This window comes from Pseudonaja textilis, chromosome 1, assembly GCF_049901715.1.
Source record: "Pseudonaja textilis isolate UNSWEBS1 chromosome 1, rPseTex1.2, whole genome shotgun sequence".
Classification (NCBI taxonomy): Eukaryota; Metazoa; Chordata; class Lepidosauria; order Squamata; family Elapidae; genus Pseudonaja; species Pseudonaja textilis.
In genome coordinates, this window is record NC_141990.1 from 6,720,798 (window position 1) to 6,733,256 (window position 12,459).

The window sequence follows — 12,459 nt, forward strand, 5'->3', positions numbered from 1 at the left end:
TTTGGCCCCATGGAAAAGAAAACCTATACGATTTCCTAACGCACCTAGACAGCACACACCCCAAAATCAAGTTCACCATGGAAACGGAAACAAACAAACAACTACCATTCCTAGATGTACTAATCTACAAAAAAACACATGGCACACTAGGACACACCATATACCAGAAGACAACACACCAACCACTACCTCAACGCCCAATCCCACCACCACCCAGTACAGATAAACTCCGTGGCCAAAACACTAATCGCCAGAACCAAACGCCTGGCAGATAAGAAACACATAAAGACTGAACTATGCACCCTGACTAAATTACTGACAGCCAACAGCTTCCACAAAAGCAAAATCATCGGCTTGATCCACAAAAACACAGTGAGACATAATGGAGACCTAGAAGATGAACAGACCTATGGCACAGCTGTCCTGCCCTACATAAGAGGTACTACAGACAAAATCAGTAATATACTCCACAGGCATCACATCAAGACTGCCTTCAAAACAGACAGAAAAATAGCAGCCATCCTTAGAAACCCCAAAGATAAAATTGACCTGGAAAACCAAGGCATATACGAAGTCCCCTGTGCATCATGCCCAGCCACATACATTGGACAGACCAATAGAAGAATAAGTACCCGCCTGGATGAACACAAAAATGCAGTAAAAAAGCTGGAACACACTTCCTCACTAGTCCAACACATGAAAGCCACAGGTCATAGCATCGACTTCAATGGCACCAAAACCCTAGTCACTATAGAAAACCCCAGCTACAGAATTATCAGAGAAGCCAGAGACTGAAAAAAGACCTGGAAGCCTGCATTCACAAACAAAAAAATCTCCACACCACTAGCCAGCAAACAGCTGGACACAAACAGATCCCCCCTGATACCTCCAGCTCAAACACACCCCAACCAGGCACCCAGATGAAGCCTAGCTTCCTAACAAATGATAACCGTCCATTTACTCGGAGCCAAGCTGCACTAAAAGCCTCCAATACGGGAACACAATGTTGCCAGCCAATCAAGACACAAAAAAGCCACAAAACAGACAGAAGATATTAGAAACACCAATCAAGCAGAACACAGCAAACTCCAAGACCAATAAACACAGACCAAGACTCCCAACCAATCAGGAGGAAGAAGAAACCATTCTGGCACAGCAGTACGCTAGCCCCAAATTTAAAACTGAAACAACTGTAAAAGTCTGACTCACAGATGAACACAATACAGAAGCCTGATGATGGCAGATGAGATTCTGCCGAAACGTTGCTACAACTTTAAAAGCACAACTATAATGACGTGGGAAAATACCCGAACAAAGCTGAATACCATACATACATACATACATACATACATACATACATACATACATACATACATGAGATTAAAAACAAGTAACAGGGGGTGGTGGAGGGGGAATCCAGAAAATAAGTCTATACACCAGCCAATTTTGTTATATGGTATACTTGGGTGGGGATTTCCTGGGATTTGGGAGAAAGTTTGGGACTTTTTTTGCCTTTTAAAAGCTTTATTTAAAGCGACATACTACAGGATTCTGGGTGTTTCCCTGCAACTGCAGGAAATTACACTGGGTGTTCATTCTCTAGGTATCACTCCTAGTTTCAGCCAAACCAGAATGAGACTTGGCCTAGATCACATGAACCAAATATACATTTTAGACAATGTTGTGGTGACTAAGCACACAACAAAGGAATCTGCAGGAGAATAGAGTCCTCACAGTAAAATCACATCCTCCCCTCACCTCCTGTTTCTTGCTTTCCATTTCAAAAACTGTACAACAACTTTGCACCCAAGTGCGCTGTTAACTACAAGCTGTGGGATATAGGACTTTAGAAATTTACTCATTTTTCTTTCCTTAGAATCATAGAAAGCCAAGGAACGGTTTAGAAAATTAAATTACTGGCTTCTCCATTTAAGCTCAGTAATGCATGGTATACGGCTTTCTTTAGCTATGAAACCTGAAACTACCTCTGTTCCCACATATAAATCCTTAAGGAACCCTCTCATTTTGTCTCTGTCTCGATTATCTTCAGAGCAGCGCTAGGCTAAAAGCATGTTCCTTGTCAGTGATGTAATATAATTTATCTACTATTTTCTGTTCCTCCACCAAAGCAATAAAACTTTTTTTTTTTACATCTGGGCTGTAAATCCTACTCTAGTTGGGTCCACAATAATGCCTCTCTCCTGTGCCAAGCTACTTAAATTTTAATCCATCTCAATGTCATCCTTTTTTTAAAAAAAAGTTGCATTCTACCAAGCAAGCCCAGGGTGGCTGACAACTGTTCTGACATAGAAAGAGCAGGAAGATTATTTGAGGCAAGACTTCACACAAGTAAATCTTGATAGTTAATCAAAGCTAAACAAAAACTTGCTTAAATTACTTACATCCTATTTCTATCCTGTTTTTCCCGCTCTGGAACTCAGAAAGTTATAAAAGGTTCTCCTGGATAATTTTATACTCCCAAGAACCTTAAAAGAGTGACTGAATGTTTGACTCTATTTAGATCAGCTGCTCAGAATTTAAATATAACTCCATATGAACAATCAACCAAACGACCAACTGACCACACTGGCACACAAGACATTTATAAGATAAGGAGAATAAGACAAGACAATCCTGCAGATGAAGTTACCTAGTCTTGAAATGAAATGTTCAGAAACTAAATTGAAACAAGCTTGGAGAGCAAAACAACTGCCAAAATCTAAAACCAGAGCTACAAGTATTTTCTATTGTTTCTTTTTAAACCTTCCTAACCTAATACAGGTATTCCTTCACTTACCACCAACAACTGAAGATTTCTGTCGCTGAATAAGACAGTTACCACCTTTTTTTTTTTTGCCAAAGTTGTTAACTGAATCACTGTGGTGGTGGAGTTAGTAACACGGTTACTAAGCGAATCTGGCTTCCCTGTTGACTTTGCTTGTCGGAAGGTCGCAAAAGGGGCTCGCGTGAGCCCAGGATACTGAAACTGTCATAAAGACATGCCAGTTGCCAAGCGGCTGAATCTTGATCACGTGACCGTGGGGATGTGGCAACGGTCGTTAAGTGTGAGAAATGGTCATAAGTCACTTTTTTTCAGAGTCATTGTAACTTCAAACATTCCCTAAATGAATAGTTGTACGCTGAGGATTACCTGTATAGGTTAAATATGGTGCTGTTTATCCAGACTGTAAACAAATATGCTGTAGAGCCATATGGTGCATAGCAGTGGCTCTCAATTTGTGGTCTGGGACCCCTGGGGGGACCATGATGTCATCACAGGGGGCTGCAAGGCTTGGAGAAATGTTATGATTTAAATCCCGAGTTAAGACTTGAGCATCTGGGGCCATAAAAGATATTTAAAGGGGGTCCCTGATTAAAAAATGATTGAGAACCATTGATGTAAAGCACTGTGGAGCGGTATTACAGATTAGTCCTCGACTTACAGCCACAATTGATCCCAACATTTCTGCTGTAAAGTGAGATGTTTGTTAAGTGAATTTATGCCCCATTTTATGAGCTTTCTTGCCACAGTTAAATGAATCCCTGCCAGTGTTAAGTTAGTAACACGGTTGTTAAGTGAATCTGGCTACTCCCCATTGGCTTTGCTTGTCAGAAGGTCGCAAACAGTTGATCACAGGACCCCCAGGACACAACAACCGTCATAAATATGACTCAGTTGCCAAGTGTCTGAATTTTGATCATGTGACCATGGCAATGCTGCAACAGTTGTTTAGTGTGAAAAAAAACGGTCATGCATCACTTTTTTTCCAGTGCCACTGAAACTTTGAACAGTCCCTAAATGAACTATTTACTGTAAGTCAAGTGCTATTGTGTAAGTCTAAGTGCTATTGCTATTGTTTCAATGGTGGAAAGCTATGATCATGGATTAAATTAAAAAGCTGAAGGGCTTTTTTTACGTGGTCTACTTAAGAACAGATAATTATTCTCATTACCTTTTTTAGAACACATTTTTAAAGATCTATATACCACCTGAACATTAAAATATGCATGTTTGTAGATGAAACACAACAGATGCGTTATACATACCACACCTAATATAGAAGCATAATTCTTTGTGACCACTTTCACAGTTTTGAGTTTGAAAAAATAAAAGCACTGTTAATATTTTAGGTCGACAGCACATTTTTGAGTAAGAAATGTCGTCATATTTATTTGCATTCTTATTGCTTTGTCTTGCTGTATTATTTCTTTGTCAAATAGAAAATAAAAAAAATACCCAGGCCTGTTAGCTACCTTATTTTTTTTATTAACTTTGGTAAGCAGCAAAGCTGATTATCCCATTTCATGATTTTGGTAAGCTTAACATTACAAATGATTATTCAAATAGGTTTTCATAGAATGTATATTTACAAGCTTTTTTTCCCCCTTTTGCAATTTCATGCAGATGTTTTGCTGTGTGTGTTATGTGTTGTTATTAATAAAAATATTTTCTTCATTCGGAGAACTAATTTCTCTTCTTCTGGGCACAGAGCCTTATTACCCTCTGGCCCTGTATTTGGGAATTTGTTTAGGACCTTCCCATCTGGCCTCTGTCAAACAAAGTCAATGGTGGAAGCCAGATTTGCTTAACAGCTGCATGATTCACCGAACAACTGCAATGATTTGTTTAACATCCATGGCAAAAATGTTGTTAAATTGGATAGGACTCACTTAACAACCGCCTTGCTTATCAACATAAATTTGGGCCTCAACTGAGGTTGCAACTCAAGGCATGCCTGTACTTCTAAATTTTAATAAGGCTTCTTAAATCCCCAAAAATGTGTTTTTCAGAAAGTGCCAATGAACAAATCAAATATTTATTGTCATAATGGTGAATTCAAATGGACATTTAGCCGATATTAGGATTAAATAACAATAGTTAATCTTAAAAATGAAATTAAAATACTGATCCTCTTTTAGAATTCATCTTTCTTCCTATATTAGGAAACAAAACTTTGAATCATATATGTGAATAGTTCATTTTACATTCCATAACTGGACTCTACTAACATCCAGTTCCCTTCCTGAAAGACTTGTCTGAATGGCCATTTTAGACATACCTTATTTTGCACAAATCTATTTTATTGCTTTCTATTCTACAGTTTGCTTTTCATTCTTATTGTGTTCTTTCTGACAAAGCCTTTAAGTTCTCCTAATACTACCTTTAAAGCAATTCTAATTCCAGTTAAAATTAAAAACATAATATAAACTCAGAGCCCAGGGATTTATTTATACAACAAAGAGTAATGTGGTGTGTAATTAATTTACTGTTGCACAAGCTTTCATGAATTATATACCCATGCAAGTAAGCAGGCAGGGACAAAATAACTGCTATTTTCAGAAAGCAATTAACAACTCTTAAATCAGAGTGTTTATGACACAATTCTTGACTAAGATAGCTCCGGAGAAGAGGTAGGTAAGTAGGTAACAGCATGTTATGTGTCCTCACAAAAAGGCTGCCATGATGGATTGTGAGTCACCCAACAGCTATTTACAAGAAGGTTTCTTCTTCGGAATACAGGAATAAATAATCTGACACTAAAATAAATAAATAGTAAACCCAGGTGATTTTCTGGACAAACCTTTGTAACTCCTCTGTTGAAGTTACATGTAGTCCTTGACTTATGACTGGCCGCTTAGTGACCATTCATAGTTACAATAGATCCCCAAAACCCGGTTCCCAAATTCTGATGGCAGTAACCACCACCCACCGTGCCCCATGGTTAGCGATTTCTTCCAGTTTTCAGCAAAAACGCCCCATGGGAAACAATGGATTCACTTTACAACTGAGGGATTTACTTTACAACCACTGCATTCACCTAACAACAACCACAAAAAAAAGCCATAAAATTGAGTCCAGTCACATGATGATCTGCTTTATAGCTGTCATGACTTAACAACCATTAAGGGAAGGCTCCATTACAGTCATAAGTCGAGGAGTACCTGAATTGATAAGCATATTTCTGAATCAATATTCTTGCTTTTGGACTACCTTAATTGCTGCAAAAATCCCCATGGATCTTAAGCATCCTTAGCTTTCGCAAACAGACACTGCCATAATTTAATAACCCGTGGCAGGACATCTTACACTTCTACCATGTTTCCCTGAAAATAAGGTCCTGTCTTATATATATATATTTTGCCTCCCCAAAAGGCACCAGGTCTTTTTTTTTTGGAGGGGTGGGGAGACTTGTCGTCCACTGACTATCCTCACTTACGCACGTCGTCCCCAGCCTCCTTTTCACTGTCAGAGGCCTTCAGGAATTTCTGCAGGCGCCAAGGCTTTCCTGAAGGCCTCTGCAGCCGGTAACAGAGCTCCAGATCAATTCGTAGCCCTTTTATCGGCTGCAGAAGCCTTCAGGAAGGTCTAGCCAGCCGCAGAAGAAATGGGCCGGCAAGGCAGGTGTCAGGGTGTGCAAGGCCTGACTTCAACTGTCCAAAGGTAAGTAGTAGGCCAGCTCCACCACTCCCATCCCCACCCTAGCTTCATTTTTACCCGTCCGCCCTGGAGTGGGCGGGGTCTTAATTAGGGCTTATTTTGAGGGTAGGGCTTATATAGGGTGCACGTGTAAAAAAAATCAAGCTAGGACTTACTTTCAGGGTAGGTCATATTTTCGGGGAAATACAGTATATACAATCCTAAAATGATTGTTTTATAACTACAGGTAGTCTTCAACTTACGACCACAATTGAGCCCAAAATTTATGTTGCTAAGTGAGACATTGAGTTTTGCCCCATTTAACGATCTTTCTTGCCACAGTTGTTAAGTGAACCAACTGCAATTGTTAAGTTAGTAACATGGTGGTGAAGCTAATCTGGTTTCCCCATTAACTTTGCTCGTTCAGAAGGCCGCAAAAGGTAATCATGTGACCCCAGGACACTGCAACAGTCATAAATGAGTCAGTTGCCAAGCATCTGAATTTGGGTCACATGGCTATGGGGATGCTGCAATGGTTGTAATTGTGAAAAAATCATTATAGGCTATTCTTCAGTACTACCTTATGGATCCATTGCCATCACAATCCATAAACTGTGCGGCCTGTAGTCAGTTTATTACTAAAAGGGAAAGGAAAAAGCAGCGCAAAGGATTTGCCACGTTTGTTGTATAATTTGCCACGTTTGTTGTATAAAACTGTATTTGAATAGTTGCAGGTAGTCCTCAACTTACAACAGTTTGTTTAGTGACCGTTTGAAGTTACAGCGGTACTTATGGATTGTGATTTTAGTGTAGTTAGACCATGTATCGTTAACAGGCTAGATTTTATCATAGATTTTATCTGTTATTTATTATTTTATTCTAGAATTTTTAATTGCATATTGATTGACTGTTTTTATTTGTTCTGGTTTCTGGTCTGTGACTGTAACAAAAAAAAATAATATTGAAATACAAGTTCACTTGTTTGGAAAACATTTGTAAAAGGCCATACCAACAAGGACCTCCACAGCAGCCAAAGAGTCATCTTCCCAATCCATTTCCTCCTGCTTTTCTTCCAGTCCCTCTTTCAAGTTGGACGTGATAGGATAGAACTGCTTCCATTCGCCGATCAGCTTCTTCGTAGCAGAGTCTGACAGCTTGAACGATTGCCCTGTGAGTGTACCATTTAATCCAAATGGACTGAGGATAACTAGAAGTTAGAACGACAGAGAGAGAGAGAGAAAAGTATATCTCACATTAGAACGGCAATAATTAACCTCGGATCATATGTCCAAAGACTGCTGATGGAATAAGGACGGCTCTCTCCAATGAAAACTTCCTCAGGACTATCTCAATGAAATATCTATTTTTGGAGGCATGCCAAACAGTATTTTCCCCCAAGGGCTGCGTATAATTCTTATTAAAATGGCTTTCAGCAGCTAAAGTTGAGCATAGAAGAGAGGCTTAAGAGTGAACGTTGCCTTTTAGAATATTTATACAAAGGAGTAGCATTACCTAAGCCTGCAAAAGAGGACAGGATAAAAATGTCAGCATAATTAGGTGATTGCAAAAGATACTGGGTGTAGAGTCAGTTCTCTCTTTGATTAACGTCACCTCCTCAAAAACTGAACAGAGTTGGATAATAATGTAGGTCCTATCACCACTTTCCACAAGCCTTTTTTGGGGAATTCAGAGAATTAGAAACCTACAAAGGTTAGACTGGTAGTCCTTGACTTATGACCACAACCGAGCCCAAACTTTCTGTTGCTAATTGAGGCACTTGTTAAGTGAGTTTGCCTCATTTTATGAACTTTCCTGCCACAGGTGTTAAGTATGGATCGGTTGCCAAGCACCTGAATTTTGATCACACGATCACGGGGATTCTGCAAAGGTCTTAAATGTGAAAAATGGTCGCAAGTCACTTTTTAATTACCATTGTAACTTCAAATGGTCTCTAAATGAACAGCTGTAAATCGAGGATTATCTATACATGCTGTAAATGCCCAAATTGTGATCACATGACCATCAGGATTGTCTAATGGTCATAAGTACAAGGATCGGTCATAAGTGCAAAGACTGGTCATAAGGCTTTTTTTTCAGTGCCATTGTAACTTTAAATGGTCACTAAATGAATGGTGGGAAGTCAAAGACTACTTGCCCTAATCTGTCCTGTCTATTAGAAATATCACTTCCCCTGATCCCAAAAATTTTAAACATGGCTCACTTTGCTTTCATGAACATTTGGGTGTTTTTAAAAGTCAGTCTGAGTTTATTTGAAAATGCAACTATAATTTGTAGGCAACAAATCATTATTTATGCAACTTTCCAAATTTCAGACAAAACAGAAAGAGACTGAACCATTTTTAATGCTAATATGCAAGGAAAAAATGGGATAAAGAAGACAAGTTTGTGTCTATTAGTTTTTAACTCCAAATCATGGTTTAATATTATTGATAATCACTTAACTCTGACAAGATCCGGAACTACTACAAAAAGTTAACATCTCAAGAATTAATAACTGAATGTCCTATTTGTATTAGAAGGAAAGCTGAGTTCAATAAAGAACTACTGATTACTGGCAATTTCAGGACAAGGACTTATTGTCCCTCATTAAAATGTATGTGTACTAAAACAGTATGTTATATAAGAATCATGTTCCATAACAACAGCTAGAAATTAATCCTTCTGAACATCTGACACAGAAACTCACCGAAATAAATCAAGAATGGAAACAATATTCTGGTATACCAGACAGTAATTTAAAATAGTTCTTTTTTAAAAAATTAAAAAAACAAGAACAATGTACTGAAGTCAATATTTCGGGATGCTATAAAGTTCAGAGTTCAATTTTTTTCATAAATGAAGGAGAGCCTAATAATAAAAGGATGGTCTCTGAAAGTACTGTACATTAACCAATATTGGGAAAGATATATTTCAATAGTTAGAACATTTAACGCAGATACAGTGGAAAAGTTGCTGAACACAGTTTTTTAACCTGAACACACAAGAACTGCTAAAATTTGTTCAAAATCACTTCAGAAGTAGGCTGAGCCCCATTTACTGTCATCAAGAAGTTCTGGCTATTAATGTAAATTCCAACAGCAACATTCAAGATTCTCAACACAAACAAAAAAAACATTATCATTTTACTTATTTTGTTTCATGTGGCCACTCCTCGTCCCATTAATGGTACTCTGGGGTGGCTAATAAAGACTTAGTATGAAGAGGCAGTTTGGTCTAGTCAGTTAAAGCACCAAGCTAGAAAGCAGGAGACAAGGGGAGTTCAAGTCCCATCTTAGCTAGCCATCAAAGCTCTCTGGGTGACCAGGAGATGGTGAGTTCTAGTCCCACCTTAGGCATGAAATCCGGCTGGGTGACTCTGGGTCAATCAGATACAGACAATCAGAATTGACTAGGTAACCTCATCAGTGCTAGAAGGAATGGGGTTTGATCTCTCTATTTATTTAAAATAAATATAGCACTCCCTACAGCACTGGTGATGTTACTTAGATGGGCAATGAAACGTCTGCAAGAAAACCAGCAAGCTCAGAGAGCACCAAGGGCCTCCCAGTTCAACTCTGAGCTACAAATATTCTCTTCTAGGGCTTTATAAGTAATAGCTGGCACCTTGAATTGTTCCTGGAAGCAAAATTGGGAGCCACTGAAATGGCGAGAGATATGCTAAACATCTCATGGATAAAGTCAACTCAAGATTCCTTCCCTGTTGGACTCTGGCCTTGAGGCAGATTTGAGTGATACATGCCTTGGCTTGGTTATCTGGGCTGAATTTGACCCCATTGGTCTTGAGGAAATGAACAGGGGCTCAAAATCTGGCTGAGAGAAGTGAGACATTACCAATCCAAATGTTGCACCTGGCTCACGGAGAAGCTTATGCATGTGAGCAAACAAGTTTATTTTATTCCCGTTGATTTAAAAGAAATGCATGATCATCTTATAGGCTTGAAATTATAGAATTTTGGACGGTGCATTGTTGGAAGAGATCCTCAACGATTCGATTGAAACAGACAAACTGTATGCTAAAGCAAGGTATACTGATCTGAAAATTATAAATGAAAGACAAGGGACTTCTGTTTGACAGTGAAAACGGGGTGAACAATTGTAGATTATACATTAATAGCCAAAAAAAAAATAAACTACTACAGCAAGAAGATGAATGTGTGTGCCTCAAGAGAAATATTTTCTTAAAGATAGGGAAATAATTATACATTCTGAAGCATGTCCAGCATTTTCTGGCCAAGTCTGACATTACTCACACGCTAGCTGTCTCTTAAGAATGCCAATGCAAAAAAAAAACCCCAAAAAAGCACCTTAATGCCCCATTTTCTTTCTTTATTCCACAGGTCACCAGGACTGCAACATTACCTGAAAAATTTCCCACTGGATTTAAGAATCCCATGGGATTTCCTAAATCTCTGGGTGATTCTTGATGGGGCACCCACCCACACAGAGGGAGGCACCTGTCGTAAGATCAAACTTCAGCAGATCATGAAAAGGTGTAATTGGTCTCCCACAACCAGTCACTTAATAGTGAAAGCCAAACAAACAAACAAACCCAAAAGTCAAGGTGTGCTCCATGTTGATACAATACTAATTTAAGAAAGACACATCACTGCATGAAGTCCAGGAAATGGCACTGTTAAAGGCAGCTTCAAAATGAATGTGGAAAGCCTCCAGATACAGTGACTTGGGGTTTCCCAACACCAAACTTAGTAAAGTATCACACTATGTCTGATTAGTGGGAAGCTGTTAATATAGCAGCATGGGTAGTTCCCCAAACTTGTCACCGATGCAATGCCAAATTCAAGATCCCCAAGGTTATATTTCTAGGTAACAAGAAGGTATTTATATAGATCACATTAATCTCACTCTCCTGCCCCTCAATTTGGAGTGGTGCTGCACCGAGATCACTTAAACATGAGCCATATATAAGCAGAGACACAGAATCAAATTCACGTGAAGCATTAGTACTGCTCCATAAACCCTTAGTAAGACCACATCTCGAATACTACATCCAGATTTGGTCACCACATTACAAAAAAGATGTTGAGACTTTGGGGGGAAAGTGCAAAGAAGAGCAACTAAGATGATTAAGGGCTCGGAGACAAAAATCATATAAAGAATGATTGCAGGAACGGTGTATGGCCAGTCTAGAGAAAAGAAGGACTAGTGGTGACATGATAGCAATCTTCCATTATCTCAGGGGTTGCCCCAAAGAAGAGGGAGTCAAGCTATCCTCCAAAGCACCTGAAGGCAGGACAAGAAGCAAGAAGGATGGAAACTCATCAAGGAGAGAAGCAACCTGGAATTAAGGAGAAACTTCCAAACAGTGAGGATAATTAACCAGTGGAACAGCTTGCCTTCAGATGCCGTGGGTGCTTCATCGCGGGAGGTTTTAAACAAAAGACTGGACAAGCACCTATTTGAAATGGTATAGGGGTCTCCTGCTTAAGCATGGGGTTGGACTAGAAGACCTCCAAGGTCCCTTCCAGCTCTATTCTGATTGATTTGAGAATGCAGAGAATTTGACACAACTGAATCAGCCCCAAATCAGCTAGTTTGCCACTCAGGGAGAGTGGCTGGATCTTTTTGTCCTTAAATGTTTAGTACCTCCACATCTGCCACTGGTGATCACTTCAATTCTGGTTTCCTATTCTCCTCCTCATCTTCCCACTCCAGGAACACCTTATACAAGTAATCCATATGGTGATCATAATGACCCTGGGATACTGCAACTGTCATCAATAAATGCTGATTGTCAAGCATCCAAATTCTGATCACACGACCATGGGGTTCTGGAATGGTTGTAAGCGTTAAGGATCAATCCTAAGTCACTTTTTTCAGGAGCCTTGTAATTTTGAACTGTCACTAAACAAATGGGTTATAAGTTGAGAAGTACCTGTATTCCAGCAGTGGGATGCTACCTGTTCCACCACCAGTTTGGTGATCGTGCACGCGCGCACCTGATGTGTGCGCGCAGCTTTCCCCACACCAGCTGAGGCCTGCAGCGCCAATCAGCTGACAGG

General features: G+C 39.4%; 1 protein-coding gene across 2 annotated transcripts in view; it reads right to left on the bottom strand.

The window, feature by feature from the left end:
- The window catches only part of MED13 (mediator complex subunit 13), a 145,795-nt gene that overhangs the window by 71,056 nt on the left and 62,280 nt on the right, over window positions 1–12,459 (bottom strand). For both annotated transcript variants that reach the window (XM_026710143.2, XM_026710142.2), the window contains exon 5: window positions 7,428–7,625. In XM_026710143.2, coding sequence (XP_026565928.2) covers window positions 7,428–7,625 — 198 coding nt within the window. The remainder of the gene's footprint in view (window positions 1–7,427; window positions 7,626–12,459) is intronic.